General features: G+C 46.2%; 1 protein-coding gene across 3 annotated transcripts in view; it reads right to left on the bottom strand.

The window, feature by feature from the left end:
* The window catches only part of Msh6 (DNA mismatch repair protein Msh6), a 102322-nt gene that overhangs the window by 1974 nt on the left and 82670 nt on the right, over positions 1-17678 (bottom strand). For all 3 annotated transcript variants that reach the window (XM_077705085.1, XM_077705086.1, XM_077705087.1), the window contains one exon: positions 9243-9377. In XM_077705085.1, the coding sequence (XP_077561211.1) occupies positions 9243-9377 (135 nt within the window). The remainder of the gene's footprint in view (positions 1-9242; positions 9378-17678) is intronic.

Here is a 17678-nt window from a genome sequence, read left to right as displayed (position 1 = left end):
TCCCCTCACGACGAGGCAGGTTTTCACGAAACCGTTCGTAAAACAAATCGGATCCCGGCCAGACGTTCCCTCAAGGCAGATTCCACATTTTTAGCGATTTTAGTCTGGTCATTGAAACAGATGTAATGAAATAATCTCATGACGGTAAGCTGTAAAATCGAAAGATAGACCAGTTGGACTGCGCACGGTTACCGGCAGATTGCACACAATGGATGGGGAACAACCCCTACTTGAGGCATTTCTTACCTTTTTCACCGAACGGAACGGGAACGATGCATGCGTAGGAATAATAAAAGCAAAACTTCACCGAACCCGAATTTTTTATTACATAAAAAAACTGACAAGGGCAGACTCGCCTCCGAGTGCACCACTTCGAGTATTCGATTGCCCTGTTTTCAATCTCACCGGAGTCGCGTTGATCGGCAGCGGCCTTGTTCTTGACGGTACAGCGGACACTGTGCTTAGACAGGCCTGTACTTCTGGCGATGTCAGCCTGTTTTTCCCCGTGTTCAACAGCGTTAATTACGCTTAATTTATCCGACAGTGAAATCTGCTACCCTGCCGCTCATGCCGCGGGTCGCACAAAAAAAAAAAAAGCCACTGGCTTGGCTTGGCTGCGCCAAGACCCGGCTGCCAGCAATGTTGCCAGACATAATAGTTTTCTTGCCAAAATAAACGAAAAAGCACACCGGCGCCGGCCCCGCAGAAGTCCGCTATAAACGTTCAGTCGAAACAATTTTCGCCTAAAATTTAGTCTGTTGTAGCCGATAGTCTGCTCTAGCCGGGTCCGTTGTGAGCGGAGTGGACTCCCATTTAAAATGCATGGGTACCAGACAAACCAACAGAAATGGTCTGTTGTAACCGAAAGTCCGTTGTTGCCGGATCCGCTGTAACGAGCGTAGACTGTATCTGTGTTATCGAAACACGGTGTGCAACCACATTCTGCGCAACCGAGGGATAAGTGAGTGAAGGGCCGCCCCTGGAGGCTCGATGAATGCTCTCTTAACTCTTTCCTTACGGCGCCATAGGCCATCAAACACGGAGTTCCGATGATTTCAAACGTCCCGCGAAAGCTAAAAACGGCGCCTGGCGGACAACTAACGCCATCTGGCGTATTTATTGACAACTCATTTTTCGATTTTGTTCTGTTTTGTTGATATTTCGCGTGCAGAGACCGCGCCAAGAGAGAAATTAGAACCCGCGATAGTGGCGAGTTTTGTGAAAACGGCGTTCGCTGTATTTGGGCTGTATTTATAAACAAAACAGGCTCCCTATCTGACGACTGCGGCTTTACACATTGATTGTAGGGTCTGGACAATACGGTGGGGATGTTTTGCCAAATGCACCGCGTCATATCGCGTTATCACCTTCATGATAGCCTGGCACTCGTGTCAGATTACCGCTACAGAGTGATGCACGACACTTCTCAAGAGTGCTGGATTTTTTTTTTCTGGTTTTTTACCACTAAAGTGAAAAAGATTTTCTGTCAGAACACAAAAATGTGTGCTTCGATGCATGACCGACTTACACTCGAGTGGCTTCGAGGAGTGGCACAGCTGCCAGTTCCGCTAGGTTGACGGGTCCACAAAAATACAAAACTTGGTGTACAGCGCTGATATATGTATTGAACCATAGCCAAGAAATGTAGGAACAATTTGTATTTCTTAGAATTCCTAAAATAATTTTTAGGCTAATTACAATCGCCTATATACGTTGCGTGTATACTTTTTTGTGCATTTTTTTTCTGATTATTTGTCTAATAAACTGTAAGTAATTGTACCTTTCACAAAACTGCTGTTATGTGTTTGTAAGAGCAATCTATAAGCTGCAATTCCATGCATAGCAATGCTAAATGTGTCCACTAGCTCAAGAGAAAGCAATAGTTTTGTGGAAGCACTCAAAATCAGCTGTTTTTCCGCCGCAACGAAAGAGTTAATCTGATGTTGACACAGTGTCTAGTTTGCCCTACATACACATGACCGCACGTCATCGGGATGCGGTATACGACGTTTTTCTTGGATTCAACAAAACGTCGCGAATGACGTACTGTACATTCTTGTGCGCCTTGGGGCTGTTCAAACTTCTTTCGAACAAGCGAGCCCACACTACTGAGCTTATTCTTCGCCGAAAACGCCACCTTCACACCAAATCTTGCTGTCACTTTCTTTAATCGATGTGATAACCCAAGCACGTACGGAATTACCGATAACATGCCTCGTTCATTAGGATCCCATTCTTTTTCATTGGAGCCGCTGCCCTCTGACAGGATGGCTTTTTTCACTTTCTTGCTCGCCATGAATAGCACTGCGTCAGGGAAGCCTGCTGTCCTGAGCCGCGCTACTTGCTCATTGTGAAGGACTATCCCACACCGTGTGGGCAAGATTTCATCACTGCGGACTTCAAACAGGCCACTGCAATACCCTGCTTGACTATTTTGGAGTGGTCTGAAGAAAAGCTAAGGAGTGGCTTCTCAGAACGGGGCGAAAACAGCCAATAGACATGATCCTTTTCAAAAGCGAGCTTCAAGTTATTGCAAGCTGCTCCCACTCGGAGCCTCGCAGGTGAATTTTAACCCCTTCCCTCGAGTACGGAATGCATCCAATACTTTTTCTTTAACCATTGTTAAGTTGGGACCAGTTGTCAACACCAAATAATCGGCTGCGTACCTGAAAACTTTGATCACAAAATCTTGGATGTCCCCGGCCAGTTCCTTATCCAGAGAACCAAGAAAAATAGCGCTCAACGCAGGTGCTGCTCTTGAGCCAATGCGAACCCCACTTTTTTGCAAGTACGTGTTTCCACCAAAGCCGACCGCAGTGCTTTAAGTAAAAGCTCAGCTGATCTAGGAAACTCTCCGTCGACATACCGGATGTGTTACGGAAGGCCACTTCGTCATTCTCTGCTGTGATACACTTTTGAACACACTTCATCTGCTCGTCTTGGGGCATCGAATAGTAGAGATCCTCTGCATCTATGCTGAACCCCGAGCAGTTTTCGGTGTTCAGGGATGACAAGTGAGAAACCCCTCCCTCCGAGTTTTTCACCAAAAAAGGGTCGTCTACACTCAAAGAATTCAACATGCGCTGCAAAAACCCTGCTATCACGAGCTACCACGTATGACGCTCTGACACTATTGCTCGGAAGGGAATATCTTGCTTGTGTGTTTTTGCGGAGACGAACACATCCAGCACTGCTTCCTTTGCCTTCTTAAGGGGGGACGTGGCTTTCAAAATCAACTTTTTTATTTCTTTGTGGATTTTGATGAAAATTGGCACAGCAACTGGAAATGCTTCCGTGATAACACCATAAAAATTTCAAACTAATATTTTGAAAACTTTTTTATGTATTAAATTTTCTTTCAGTTCCGCTTGTACCGAGCTTGAGCGGCTTATAAAACACGATAGAAAACTTGTTCGAAGTGCTTTGCATTCCCAAATGAATGGACGAGGTCGTGACAGTTTTAGAATTTTTTTTTTACAACACAATGTTTTTTAGTTTTCATTTTTTTAGAGGTTAATGTGCAATAGGCATGTTGACTGTAAACGATTATTTGAATAAAAAAATCCCAAAAAAACAAATCTGGAAAACCAAGAGTGTCACGACCTGAACTGTTTATCAAGGAATGTAATGCAAGAAACGAAATCAAAATAGACCCAGCGGTCACAAAAAAATCCCTGGTACAAGCGACGGAGGTGGCAAAAAAAACTGTTTTGAGAAAACGGCTTCCGAAGTTGCAACATAGGTTTCACTTATCAAAAGTCGTCACGGTTGTAGCCTTTCATGTCCTTTTGAACATGGGGCTTCTGGAATGCCTTGCCTTGAAATTGGAGTGCCTTTTACAGCCTTTTTCTTTCTAGAAAACATCATTTTCAGCTCCTCCGTGAAGAGTACATACCCCACTTTGCAGACCAAACGAAGGGGGAGATGGGTTTCAATGGGCTTTCAATGCAAAGTAGGTTAGCTGGTTGGCTGTATCGCACTGAACAGCCTCCTTTTGCAGTGTTGTCACCATGGCAACAAGTTGAGCATTTTTTTTACTTAAATTTGAACATTTTTGGCTTTTTTTTATGTTTTATCATCTTGCCTGGCACAGCAACTTAATTAGTACTCATACGTGCAGGTGTTCATTGCCAAAAGTTTGCATACCACAAGGATGAAAATGAGCTACTTTGAAGCTTGGTAGAGTATTCTGCATAACTCCCAACTTCAATGCAAGAGCATATTTTTTTAATACTTTTGACATTCAAGGCATCCAATATTTCTAGCAGCAAAGCCAGTATGCCCTAAGCAATGGTATCAATAATTTCCCTAAAAAATCACTGTTAAATGCTGCGATAGTAATGTACATTTTTAATGCAGAGAACATATTTTTATTCCTATATTACTAACTCAAACCTGTTTGCATGAAAATTACAAAGTGCACGGGAAACGTTGCGCAATACGAGCGATATGGCTCGCGCGCATCGCAGCGCACGCTTACCGCGACATATCGAACTTTAATTATACCTGATATGGCTGGTCAGGTCGCTTTTAAGATTAAATCTAACGTCGCAGGCATTAATTACAACTACTGGCGTTCAATCGTAACCGGTTGCCCAGTCATGTGCTGCTCCAATGCGCGTCGGCTATGCCGTGCGCGCCAGTGCGTTTGACGCGTCGACCGTTTCTTTCTCAAGGCTAGCGAGTCCACAGTCAAAACACAGCAATAACTAAGCGTGTTAACATCGCAAACCCGACTAAAAGTTCACTTCACGAACCGCTATCACAAGCGCGCACACCGCGTCACCCTCCGGGGTCTGGCGACGGTAGAGTCACGCGCACCACGAAGCGTTCGATGACCTCCTCCTTTCGAGCCACACAACTTCCCGTAATCTGGCTCGCGATCTCAGGCATTCCCATTGCGATAACGTGCGTGTTGAATACCACAGATTGAACAGAAACTCGGCCGAGCGAAGCGGCGAAAATGAACTCAATCCGCTCGCTACGCAGCTCAGGCGGCCGCCATCTTGCGTTGCGCCTGTGACATCCAATCAGGAGGGTCGCTGTTCTGCGCCCCGACCGGAGGACCAATAGCGCTTCAGCATCTATTTCTAGCTTCGTTTGTGCGTCGTTTCTTTTCTGCCGTTTGTGCGTTTGTGAATGAACGAAGAAAAAAAAGAAGAGCGGAACCGGAAAGACGATCGCTCGGCCGATCTAACCATATCAAAATGGCCGCGCCCGGTGGCACCGTTGCGGAGATAGAGCGCTCCGAAAATTGCCGTTTTTTCGCCCTTTTGCGCTGATAGTTTGTCACCGCGCCTGACAAAAGTATTTTTTTATGCCACTTTGCGACGCTTTTCAGCGTAAAAACTTTGCAGACGCATAGAATAGGAAACATAGAAGCCGAATATGCGGGTTTCAAAAAAACGATGTTTTGGTCATTTTTCCGAAGTTGAAAGCCGCGTCCCCCCTTAAACATGCCAACTTCTGCAAGTTCTATTGCTTCAGGAGCTCTAATGCTCGCTTTTTTGTTTTTTCAGGAGTCACCTCAACTTCCTTGAAGCATTTGCCTAGTGCTAGCAAAGCTTTCGCTTGGAACAAATCATCAGGAAGCACCACGAAATGACTTTGTTCGACTGTACGACACGCAGGCCGTTGGCGAACAACAGGCATGCAACATCTCGCACTTTGGGTTTAACTCTATGGCTCTTCTTTAAATTACATACAGCGTCCACACATTCAACCACATATCTCTCCTTTTCTTTCTCAGGTGCACACCTTGTGATATCTCTGGTCAGGGCTAGCTGCTCCACAGCGCTCAGGGAAGGCTCCACACAAAACTTGGGTCCCAATTTTAGGACATTTTGCTGTCGTTCCTGGACAGGAGTGTCACCCAGAATCAACCGCTTTCCTTCCGCCGCCAGTTTCTTCTCTTTCCGGGGTAAGAATGGACGGACACAGTTCCACAGTGCTTCCGTGAGGCAGTCAGCATGTGCACTGCACTCACGGAACACTTTGCAGGACTTGTCTCCAGTGCTGTTCCGCGCACAAGCCACACGTAGACAGTCCTTGAGGTGCCTCTCTTGGTTCTAGCATTCCGACCGAAGCGTCTTCGTTATTCTTCCTCCATGCCCTTCAGGTACGTCATTCGCGGCGTTTTGTTGAATGCAAGAAAAACGTCATATACCACATCCCGATGACGTGCGGTCATGTGTATGTAGGGCAAACTAGACGCGGTGTCAGCATCAGATTAAGAGAGCATTCGTCGAGCCTCCAGGGGCGGCCCTTCACTCACTTAGCCCTCCATTGCGCAGAATGTGGTTGCACACCGTGTTTCGATAACACAGATATTTTATATTCCCACAAGAAACAGGTGCCAAGAGAGTTGACAGAAGCCTTCCACGTTACTTCTCACCAAGATGACTGTGTGAGTCACCCATCGCTGGTAAGAGATTAACCTGCTAGCAACGCACGTGTAACACGTATTCGGAGTCCCCGTGCGCATGTGTGCCCCCGAGAAATCATGCGACATAGCCTGTATATGTGTGTTTTCTTTTCCAATAATAAACTTAGTTGAAAACTGCGCTGTGTGTGTTCTCTTCCCTGGTCCAGTTTTTTGTGCGCAGTTCCAGTCATGAACCACTTTCCACTAGCCCAGCTTTCCACTTTGCTCAAGTTTGCGAACGCTCCTTTGGCTTTACTTTTTATTTCTTGGTTGCTCTTTAAAGGTTTTTATTCTTCTTGCAGTTTTTCTCAGGCAGGTGATTTAAAAACAAAGGAAATGTCGCCTGCATCTCCTGCTTTATCAGCAAATGCATCAGCTAAAGATATTAGATTAGCAACTCTCACCGTAAGCGAGCTTTGCCTTTGCTTTCCTCATGTTGTCCATCTCCTCCACGACAATCTTTTCAGCTGCCTTGTTCTTGCAAGCTGCTCTTTTTCTAAGATTTCAGATTTTGGAATATCTACCTGCTTCATTGTGAGTAATTTAGCAAACCCATCAAACAGGACAACACAACAGTTGCATTTCTCTATCTTCCGTTGCACAGGTAATAATAACAACAACAATAACAATAACAACAAAATATTAATAATAATAATAATAATAATAATAATAATAATAATAATAGTAATAATAAAACGGCCCAAGACAGCAGCATGCCATGTAGGTGCACTGTTTCTCTCCACAAGCGCACTATCCGGGACCATTTCATCAAAGAGCCAACGTGTGTGCAGTGGCGAACTGCTGGAGGAGCGGGACGTCGCCCCCTTCAACGCTCCCCACACGGTGGCAGCCCCCCGCTCCTTCCTGCCTCCCGCACGTGACCACTGAGCACGGAGCGCATGGACTTGCCGGGCACTCGTGCACAGCCTCTTGAAGGAGCCTCCTGCCGTCGTGTTGCCATGGCCTTTTAGCGCAGCCACTCCCACTGACAAAATGTCACACATTTCCTCCACGTGGTTTGTGTTTCGTGTGATATGCGCTTGTTTTCATTTCATTCCATTTATTAGTTCCTTAAAGAGCCCGAAGGGAAGGACAATGAACAATATAAAAAAAATACAACTGGGCATCAAAAAAATTAAATAAGATAATGGTGACTGACATGCATCAGTCAGCCCAACTAACAACAACAACAAAAAAAGGCAGATAACAGAAAACTAATACCAAACACACAAGTTCAGTTACAAGAAAAAAAAAGCACAGAAAAAGAGAAGAGCGACTGCACAGGCCCAAACTGGTAAGACGCATGAGTCAGCATTGATATTCGGAGTTGTGATAATGGTCGTCCAATTTGTTTCAGAAAGATGCACGGTCAGTGCATGATACTACTATATCGTCGGGTAGCGAATTCCAAAGGGTTATTGCGTTGGGAAAGAATGAGCCTGAGAATGCCGATAATGTTGGTGGCCACTGGCAAAGGCTGATGTTGGGTCTGGCGAGACATTTTGCGAGGGTCCTTGCTCAGCTACAACTGCAAAAAGTTGCACTTCCCAGGCATGACGAACTTGGCTGCACCCACGTCCACCACTCGCCGCGTAAGGACAAACGCAAAACGAGTGTACGAGATGCAACAAACGTGCAACAAGTGGCTGTCCACAGGCTATGATGCAAGATGGCCAACAGAAGCCGGATTCTGTTGGACTGTATCACGACATGAATTGTTCTTCATTTTGAATTGGGCCTCTCTTCTTTCATCACTGTGTGGTGGCTGCCTAAACAGTCAAACAAGACTGTGTTGAACTCGTTTGATCAAATTACCCTGAAGCAAACTATTTCTGGACACGGTATATTTCTCTTTCTTCTTGCTCTTTCTATCGTGCATGCGCCACCATGCAGTGCCTCCTTGCAAAAAGCTACTGTGGCCATGATTATTGTTTTTGCGTGCATGGAGGGCTTTCAACTGGAGTGTAGCTGTGGAAGCTAGCGCTGGTGTCCCTAAACACAGGCTTACTTAGTGGCCTCAGCTAGTGCGAACTATCCGGAGTTTCTTTTCGCCGTCCAGCTGGCAATCGAGTCGAATGAGGCGAGAAGTCGAATGCGACGCACGACATTCCCAAGTGCACCCTCAGCACGATCTTGAAGAATGAAGCGGAGTGTCAGTTTAAAGGCCAGCTGCACTCAAATTTCACCCTGGCCAAATTTTTTTCGAATGTGCACTGCTACCACCGCAACAACTGGGACATGACTGGTAGCCCTGTGAAATGTTTAACACAGCTCCGTCACAGACTATCCCCAACGTGCTGGCTGGGGCAGCATCACTGCATCCTGGCTGCACTCTTCTCAATTTCGGCTTCGAAATCGCCCATTCATACTGGTTGTTTGCGCCGTGTGCGTGCTTATTTCGGCTGCCATATTTTGTATCCACAGTCTTTTAAGGCAGACTACACGAAAATAGGGTTGTCAAGGGGTCGAAATTTTGAGCGCAGTCGGCCTTTAAAACTGACCTGTTCGAAGTAAGCCTGGTCAGGTGTCACGAAAGAAACTGCACGAAAGCACGAAAGAAACCGTAAGTGTGCTGGTGACGACTTTGAAAATCCGGAGTGCAACGAAGCCATCGCCAGTGTAGCCAAAATGTGGAGCGACCTCTTTCAACTTCTGGCCATTGCTGCTGGATCAATGGTTGGCAAGTTTGTGAGTGTGTACGATGGTGTCGCGACCGTTCTGGAAGACCCACATCGCCCCGAGCGGGCACAGCGAGGAAAGCCCTGCGAGGAGGACCAGTGTCCCCCACGAGGGGATCAGCAGGAAGCGAGGCGCCCACCTGTGGCGAGATGCCGGCCAGCTTGGCAGCGTTGAAGCCGTAGCTCTTGGGGCAGGGCCCCGGGGCACACTTGTAGAGGAACACCACGGTCTCCTCGGTGGGGTCCTCCGCGTTCTCCTCTTCCACCATGCAGGCCTGCAGCGACAATGGGGACGAGCTGCCTGAGCTCGCACACTCACAAGCCCGGACAATGCTCTCTGCTCCACCCGCTCCTTCTCACAGGCACAGCTGCACCTCAAGAGATGTGGCTTTGGGTTGCAGCTTATCTTTCCCTTTCGTGGGCTCCCCACACGCGTCGAAAGAATTCCCCGAGGCACTTAGGTCTGCTAACTCGTTTTATGATGACATTGGTTGGGTCTTTATAGCGCAAGGCCGACAGAGGGCAAAGAGCGCCAAGGAAAAGTTGCTCTATGAAAACAAAGCGATAGTGAGTGTAAAACATTTACCTAAAAATATACGTGAAATGACATAAGAAGCAATGAAGATGACTGGTGTAAAGGGCCAGGGTTTCAACATGCATGGTAAGTAATAGGGTGTAAAAACTTGACATCGCTATTAACAGTACGCTTGTGGGCGCGAATGGGGTCGTCCCCTAAAAAGTACGACAGGTGTAGTGGAATGTGTTGTCTGTATAGTTGTGCAAAGTGTTTGTGTAGCGTTGTTTCTAGTGCCTTGCATTGATGAGGATGTGGATCATGGATAGGCCCTCTCCACAACCGCTGCACATGGGTCTTGGAGATCCAGTGAGCAGGTGCGAGCGTGTTCCACGTGTGTGGCCTATCCACAGCCTGCATAAGGCAACCTCAGTGAATCTGCTGTGTGAGTCAGTGGTGTATTGTCCCAAGTGTGGCTTTATTACGTCTAGTTTGTTATCTGTCTGTTCATTCCACTGTGCTTGCCATTTCATTACGAAGGTGTTGTTGAATTTGTGGCTTAAGGTCCCTGTGTGGTAGTGTTGTTATGTCTACTGTGTTCCCCACACGGGTCGAAAGAATTGCTTGAGGCACTTAGGTCTGATACCTCGTTTTAACTTTCGTTACCGCGGGAAATTGACCAATTTTGAAGGGTCTAACAAAACATTTTTTTGTGCTATACATATTGGTTAGGCACACATTGCAGTGACATAAAATGCAGAGTATTTCACGCGCTTTCAAACGACACCAGTTTTAAACATTTTTTCCTAAATAATGGTTCCAAAAAAAAAATTATCGAATTCGAAATTTTTGTCCACACGTCGAAGAAAATAAGGAAAAAGTAAGTTGTGTATAATAAACCACCAGTAGTAGAAAAAATTTAGAATATACATTTTGTAGGTAGACATTTCAAAAACCCGTCCTAGAAAAAAAATTGAGTTGCGCACTACAATTTGTCAGATATAAAAGAAAATGTTAGCCCACGTGGTGCCTGTGCCATGTGGTGAAGCCCAACCTCTATTTCAAGTTTTGCTATTTTGGGTAGTTCTCTAGAAGAAATCTGGTGGTTTGACATTATTAAAGGCCCAAATTAGCCTCCACGTGATGTAAAAACACCTTGTCAATGATTATGACCGGCACAATATTGAAGGCAAGCAAGCGATGTGAAAAAATCCGCTTGGAGTTGAGAACCAAACTCTTTGGTGGATGCTTGTTGACGTTCTGATGATCACTTATCAGTCAGAACTTTCATTTGCGGTTTATTATCATGTTCTGACTCACTATGGTAGCCCTGCTTGCAGGAATAAGGTACGATGCGCTAGAATCATGCCCAGCAAGCTTTCACCAAGCCACCGTCGGGCTGTGAAGCGAGTTCAGCACTACGAGCCTACTACATTGCAGCACCACCTAACAATTTCGAAAAGAAACAAATACAAGGCTGTTGGAGACTTTGCCAGAATAGACAGTACTACTAACAAGCGACACTAGACTTCCGGAAATACCCTCGTATGAAACCGAAACTGGCCGGTGAACAGCTGGCGGTGTTCAAGGCCAATTGGAAGCGTTCTCCTCGTCTGAACTGACACCTGACGACTTGGTGTTATCGTCTGACTTTCAGCGGAAGCTCTTATCGCAGAAGCAAGGCGTAGATAAACTGGAAGCGCGAGCGGCATGCTTGTTTTGAGGAGCAGTAGCGGGCAACGGAGGCGCCATGGCAAATGAGCTTGTAGTTGGGTAACTGCGTAGTAGCACCAAATATGAATTTCGCAATGCGAAAACGAAACCGAAACTGCTGAAAACTGGTTGAAAATGTCGAGCACACTTGCTAGACATGCGGGGGCCATGAGAAATAAGCTTTGGGAGAATAAAGCTGCCCTTTGTCGGAACCAAAGATCATTAGTTTAGTGAATAGCTGGGGTCATTTTCAAGTAATTATCACCTCTCATCGTGTCGGATTACGAAGCTGACCCCATTATTTGTTATTTGACTTGCCAGAAGCCTTTTGACAAAAAAAATATTATGGTAATGCAGCCTAACCACGACCTGCATCCTTTTTTCTCAAGTGCAGCAGCCACGCCCCCTTCCTCAAAAACACAGGCACCTCAGCTCGCAAAAAACGGCGCCAAAAATCTCAATGTCGCCGGAGCGGGAAAATTTAAACTGATTCTAAAAGGCCAGTGCCTATACTAACCACTGGCCGCATTAGGTGTACGAGAAACGATTACAACATGTCAAAATAGGCAATATAAATCATCGATCACCGGTGATCGATTTGAATAGGCGTGGTAACGAAAGAGTTAAAGGTAGTGATATCACTTATTAAGGGGGGACGAGGGTCTTAAAACTAACTTTTTTATTTATGGGTAGAAACTTATGACAATTTGCACACGGATGTGCTTTTCTCTGTAGATTTCAAATATGCAATTATATTTGAGCTGGTGCTGTTAGTTCAAAAGTTATCATACAAAGTCTAAACCGCAAATAGGTAATTTCTTACGCAGCTTTAATGAACTTTCGCATTGCATTTTGTCGCTTTTAATTACATGAATGGATAGCCAGAGAGTTCCCATACCCGATGACATTCTTCGTTTTTCTCTAAAGTCACGGCATCCTAAAAAAATATGTCAAGTACAAAAAATGGCAGTATTGGATATTTTGGCTCATCAAAATAACTGCAAGTCATTATTTATGCGTAGCCTAAACAGAAAAACTAAGAATGTCATCGGCTGCCTCAGGCTGTACTGAAAAAAATGGTACTAAGATTGACCTTATGAAGCAAAAAGAAGTTTCCAAAAAGCTGCGTAAGGCTGAGGGAAGTGACCAAAAATATGAAACTGAGAAAACTGCATTTGAAGTTTGGCCATGTGTTATGAGATGAACCGTCAGTAGTGTAGCTTCAAAATTTCCCAGTAACAAAGACATGTTCTTCCCATTTTCAAATTTGTCTTTGGATTCCAAAAATGTCAATTAGAACTGGAGATACAAAAGGCCAATTAACGGACCCCATCAGGAATTTAGCAAAATTTATCGACTTCGAATAGGTTGGCATTTTGTTAGCGTTGTGAAATCTGGTGGTGTCTTGATGGCGTCGTGAAAACTGCAACAGTCCTTCGTGAAGTGCCTTCATCTATAACAGTGCACTGTGGTACCCAGAATATTGTGTACGGCAAAAGTGTGAGGGTGAAACTTGCTTTAGGTGCCCCCCTTTTTTTGTTCTTTGGTGAGGCTATTTCATTCGCGGTTTTTATGCTGGAAGTTTGAGAGGATACAGGTGTGGGACACTGCGCAGTGCGTTTTCCGCAAATGCATCATGTTGTCGGCCCTCAAAAGAGTCTTTTGGGGAAAATAAATGTAGCCGAAAGGCAAACTTTCTTGGCCTATGGGGATAAACCCATAGACGCCTTTTTCCTTCAAGCCGTGCATGGTGTGGCTATCTCCATAGGACATCACGGTTGTGTACCGCAGCCCATTCTTGGAGAGCGAGCACTTGAACATTATCAGGGCTGCCTCTACCTCCATGCGTCCTGCACCACAGTAAATGTTTCGCTGACGCTCATGGTCTGCCAGCCAATCTTCGTAGCCCTCATCTGAAGCTTTGGGTCCGATGGCGCAACCTAAGCAAAAGTTAGAGAGGACTACATGATCAATCACCAAGCCGGTGTACACTTCAATGATGCAGCCCACTCCAATGTGTGACAACCGTCCCCTTGTCATCCACGTGCAATCAAACATCACATCTATGTTGTTTGGCGGCTGACCAAGGTCCGAGTACAAGTCCATGATGGCACGCACATTATCAGCTTCAGGGGCTGCTGCAGTGTCCTCGCAAACCAGAACCACTTTCCTCAAGTGCGCTTGGAATGTCTTGTGGTGCAGGCCTCTGTGGGACAAGTTCATACCAGCACAATAATCTGACAGAGCAGTCACCCCCTTCCCGATGCTTTGAATACTTTTCAAAGCCCTCATATTCACTTCAAAAAGAGTGATATTGCCAGATCCTTCGGTCCTTGGCGAGGAAAAACGTTCCACACGGTGTTCACAAACCGAGCACGTCACCTCGAGCTTCACGGCGAGGCCGTACTGCAGGTCAGGCTTCCTCAAATCCGGCGCCGCCAGCCCGCACTTGCCGCACCTGACGTGCGCAAAAAGATCCTTCAGCTTTGAAAAATCCACTAAGACAAAATCTGTGCCGGATTTCCCTCTGAGTGCGCCAAATCCACTTCAAGGAGGTCGAATTTCCGCTGCGTTGCTGACTTGGTCTCCATTCCGCGCTTGACCTGACCGCGTGTTCCGTACGCGCGGCGATCTCCTCCGCCGTGTAATACCTCGTATAAAGCCGGCAGGACGTGCTTGGACCAGGTATGGATTCCGGAAGTGGTTGGTCAGGCGATGGGGCAGGCGAGGCAATACGAGGCGGCGAACGATTCTCATCCGGCGGAGTCGAGCGGCCCGAAGTTGCACCACGCGACCTTGGGATAGGCGGGCGACGCTTTCGCTTCCCGTGCGCATGACGGGTCGTCTTCTTCAAACGTACGTCTCCTGGCATCATTCACGAAAGTACGCGATGGAATAATTAGAAGAAACTGTAAAAAAAAACTGCTCTAAGCGAGCGCTGCGCCAGAAGAGCGGACTCCGTCAGACGCGCGTAGCAGACGCCATGATGGCGACCGCCATGACAGCAGTCGCGCCGACCAATGGGAGGGGTCGTATGGCGAACTCAAACCGCGCGCGCCCGCTCTAGCCAATCGGTGGCCGAGAAGGTGCCTTCGGAAAACTGGCAAGGGCGGTCGTTTTACTCAAGCGACGCCATTTTGAGATATCGCAAAATGCGCACAAAGAAACAAGCTTCAAAACAAGACCAAGATGGCGGCGATCGGTCGGCTGCTTCGCCCGTGGGGCGCGCGGGAATTTGAAGCAACTTTTGCCCAATTCGGGGCATTTCGTGGCCCTCGAGGCGTTTCAAAACATGATTTTAGAGTATTTCCTGATGGAATTTCGCGTTGATATTTTGAAGGCAGGTGCTTGAAGGTACAATAATTCCAAAAATTGGATTTTCTCAAAATCGATATTTTTGCCATTTTTGACCATTCTAAGACCCGCGTCCCCCCTTAAAGGGCCATGCAGACAAAACACATGTTTGGTTCATTCGAAAGGTAGCCTCGTTAGAATCATACTGACACCACTTTTACGGCACACTTCACTCAAATAAGCTACCTAATTAGGAAAAAAGGGAATAGCCATGCGACCCCCTCGCTCATTTCCTGCAACAGAACCTATGATGTCACATGCCCAGCTATGCGATTGGCTGAGGCCACCAAAAGCAAACACAAATTCGCCAGGGCTTATAAGTTTGCCAAATGAGCTATTCGCACTTATATGTAATGCATATTATTTTACACCAGCAAGAATGGTGTGGTAAACAATGAAAGTTACGAAAATAGACGTAAGCGTATAAGTATTGATGTTGTTGCGCTGCAGCGCAAGCGTACCTTCAATCTGGCCAAGCGTCTGCACTGGAACGCTCGTGTTAGAACCAGCCAAACCGGCCGATAGCTGTGGCGCTAGAGTGCAGATGTGTTTGTATGAGTGTGTGCGTTCAATCAGCGTCGAAGCAAGACCAGTCGTTCCAAAGCATCTGCAGTCGAACGCAAGTGTAGGAAACGGGAGACGCCGGCCAGAACTGATTGGCGTTCTCGCATGCCGCAGCGCACATGGAATAACTATGCTTGTGCTGTTTCCCCTCGCGACGGTGGGGCTCAAAAGCAAACGCAAGCTCCGCCGCTGGGTTCTTTTCTCTCTCTTCTGTCGGCAAGTTAGCCGCAATAAACGTAACGTCTTCGGCGTCCGGCGTCGACTTTCTGCGTCGGCCTGGAGCCCAGCTCGGCCAAAACGTAACAGCCTCTTTCGCTGCGTCCCATTTTACACGATTACAGGGGTGAGCCAGCTGAATCAGATTTGGGAGCAGTTTTTGCAGCAGCGAAATCTCGATTTTGGAGCAGAAGAACCTTGATTTGGAGCAGAACAACATTTATTATGTCACTTTAGGAGCCTAAAAATTCAAATTTCGGGCAACTCCAGGGACAAAAGTTCACTTTTTTAATCGGTTTTGAACGTACATAACACTAAAACAGCATTTCAATAAAGTTTTTTTTCCCCTACACTACGTTCAGGAACCATTTTTAAATTCTTAGGCTGATGCATAGATAGCGTCGAGTGCCCTTGGAAATATCGAATTGAAAAAGTAAGCAATCTTAAGGCATTTTTGTTATCATGTGAATGCTGAAATTATCATTTTTGTAATCCCAGACTCGGCTTAACACAAGTGCAGAGTCACGGCAAAAGTTGAGCAAATCGAGGTGACAGTCGTCCCATCCCGCCAGCCCATTTCAATCCTCACGGTGCACGTCCACTACGATCGTAATTTGAGTAATGTTAGTATGTTTACCCACTCCCTTTTGGCATTAAATTTCACTCCAGATAGATGAACCGCTATTACTAGCGTGCAATAATAGCCTGTCCCGCTATTACACTGCTTGAACATTTTAAGAAAGAAGAAAACGTGGTGCAAACTAGACGCAGACGAAGAAAACAAGGTAAGACATATACAGGTGTAGACTTTCTCATATTCAAAAACTCTATGTATACAGGCGCGTGTATACGTCTTACGTTGTTTTCTTCGTCCACGTCTATTTTGCGCCATGTTTTCTTCTTTCTTAAAGTATGTACCAACTAGCTCAGCAACAAGTTTTGTTTGCTTGAACATTTTCGGCCATGTAGCCTGCGCCGCCACTTCTGCAGTGTCGACCGTCCCATTCCCGCTGCTCGCAAGCTCGCTGTCAAAGGCAGCAATAACATCGTTTTACAGCACCGCAATGAGTCCGAAATTTCACTTCCAGCACGCACCGCGCCTCACACTCAAGGCCGAAACACGGCGAATTTGCGGGCACCACGTTTTGATGAACTCCCGTCTTTCGAGTCGCGCAACTTCCCGCAGCAGACCGAAAGACTAAATGCAAACCCAGCCACCCCCGCAACCAAACCCACGGTAGAAATCGGCGAAGAGCGCTCTGCCTGAACCACGAGCAACTGTTTCGCCCGGCGGCCATGTTTCCCAGTCTTTACTCCACCAAGATGGCGGCGCCCAGTAACGTCGTTCCGTAGCATCGGAGGCGATGTCCGGAGAAACGGCGCTCGCTCCGAATATTGCCGTTTTTTCATCAACTTGCACAACTAGTTTGTCACCTCAGTGCACATAAGTAGTTTTTCTACAGGATTTTTTTGCAATGGTTTTTGATTTCAAAACTCGAAAAACTCGGAGAATATAACATGGGCAACCTGACATTGCTACTTTCGAAAAAACCATCTCAGGACAATTTTATTGCGTTTTTTATTGAATTATCAATCAATTCTTTCTTTAAAAGCAGCATCATCTTGGAGGTGCTGGAGAATTATGCAGCCAGTAAGCATTTTGGAGCAGTTTGGCGCAATTATTGCAATTTTCAAGCTTTTGGAGCAGCCTGGTGCAACAAAACAAATTTGTATCAAAACTGCGCAACATGCGCAGCTGTCTCACTCCTGCAATTAGGAGAGTCTTTCTTTAAGGCAATCATCAAGAAACTTTTGACATAGTGCTGATAATAATCCACCATCCCTAAGAATGTGCAGATTTCTGTTTCCGTGATATTTTAGGGTTACCACGATTTAGTCAACGTTTATTCCTTTCTTTCCATGAAAGGTACGGTACAAAATAAATATCAGTTCTTTCAAAAAACGAACCGTCGCTTGTTTCTTGTCTGCCAACGCTTTCACGGCATTTTGCCAAACTGGATCGTTTTTCTGTTCTTGCACAAACGATTCCCTATCTACCGCAGACAGCACCTGAAAATCGCGGCTAGTGGGAGAATGTAACTTGTTTCGAGTTCGGCATCTTCTTCGACACATTCTGGTAGGTCTGAACTTAAGCTCTCACTGTTACCTAGTACAGTGCGCTGTTTCTCCGCAGCGTCGCGAGTGATAACGCGCG

Source organism: Haemaphysalis longicornis, unplaced genomic scaffold (assembly GCF_048455015.1).
Source record: "Haemaphysalis longicornis isolate Haplotype H1 unplaced genomic scaffold, Haemaphysalis longicornis Haplotype H1 scaffold_3, whole genome shotgun sequence".
Lineage (NCBI taxonomy): Eukaryota > Metazoa > Arthropoda > Arachnida > Ixodida > Ixodidae > Haemaphysalis > Haemaphysalis longicornis.
This window is presented reverse-complemented; position numbering and strand designations above follow the sequence as displayed.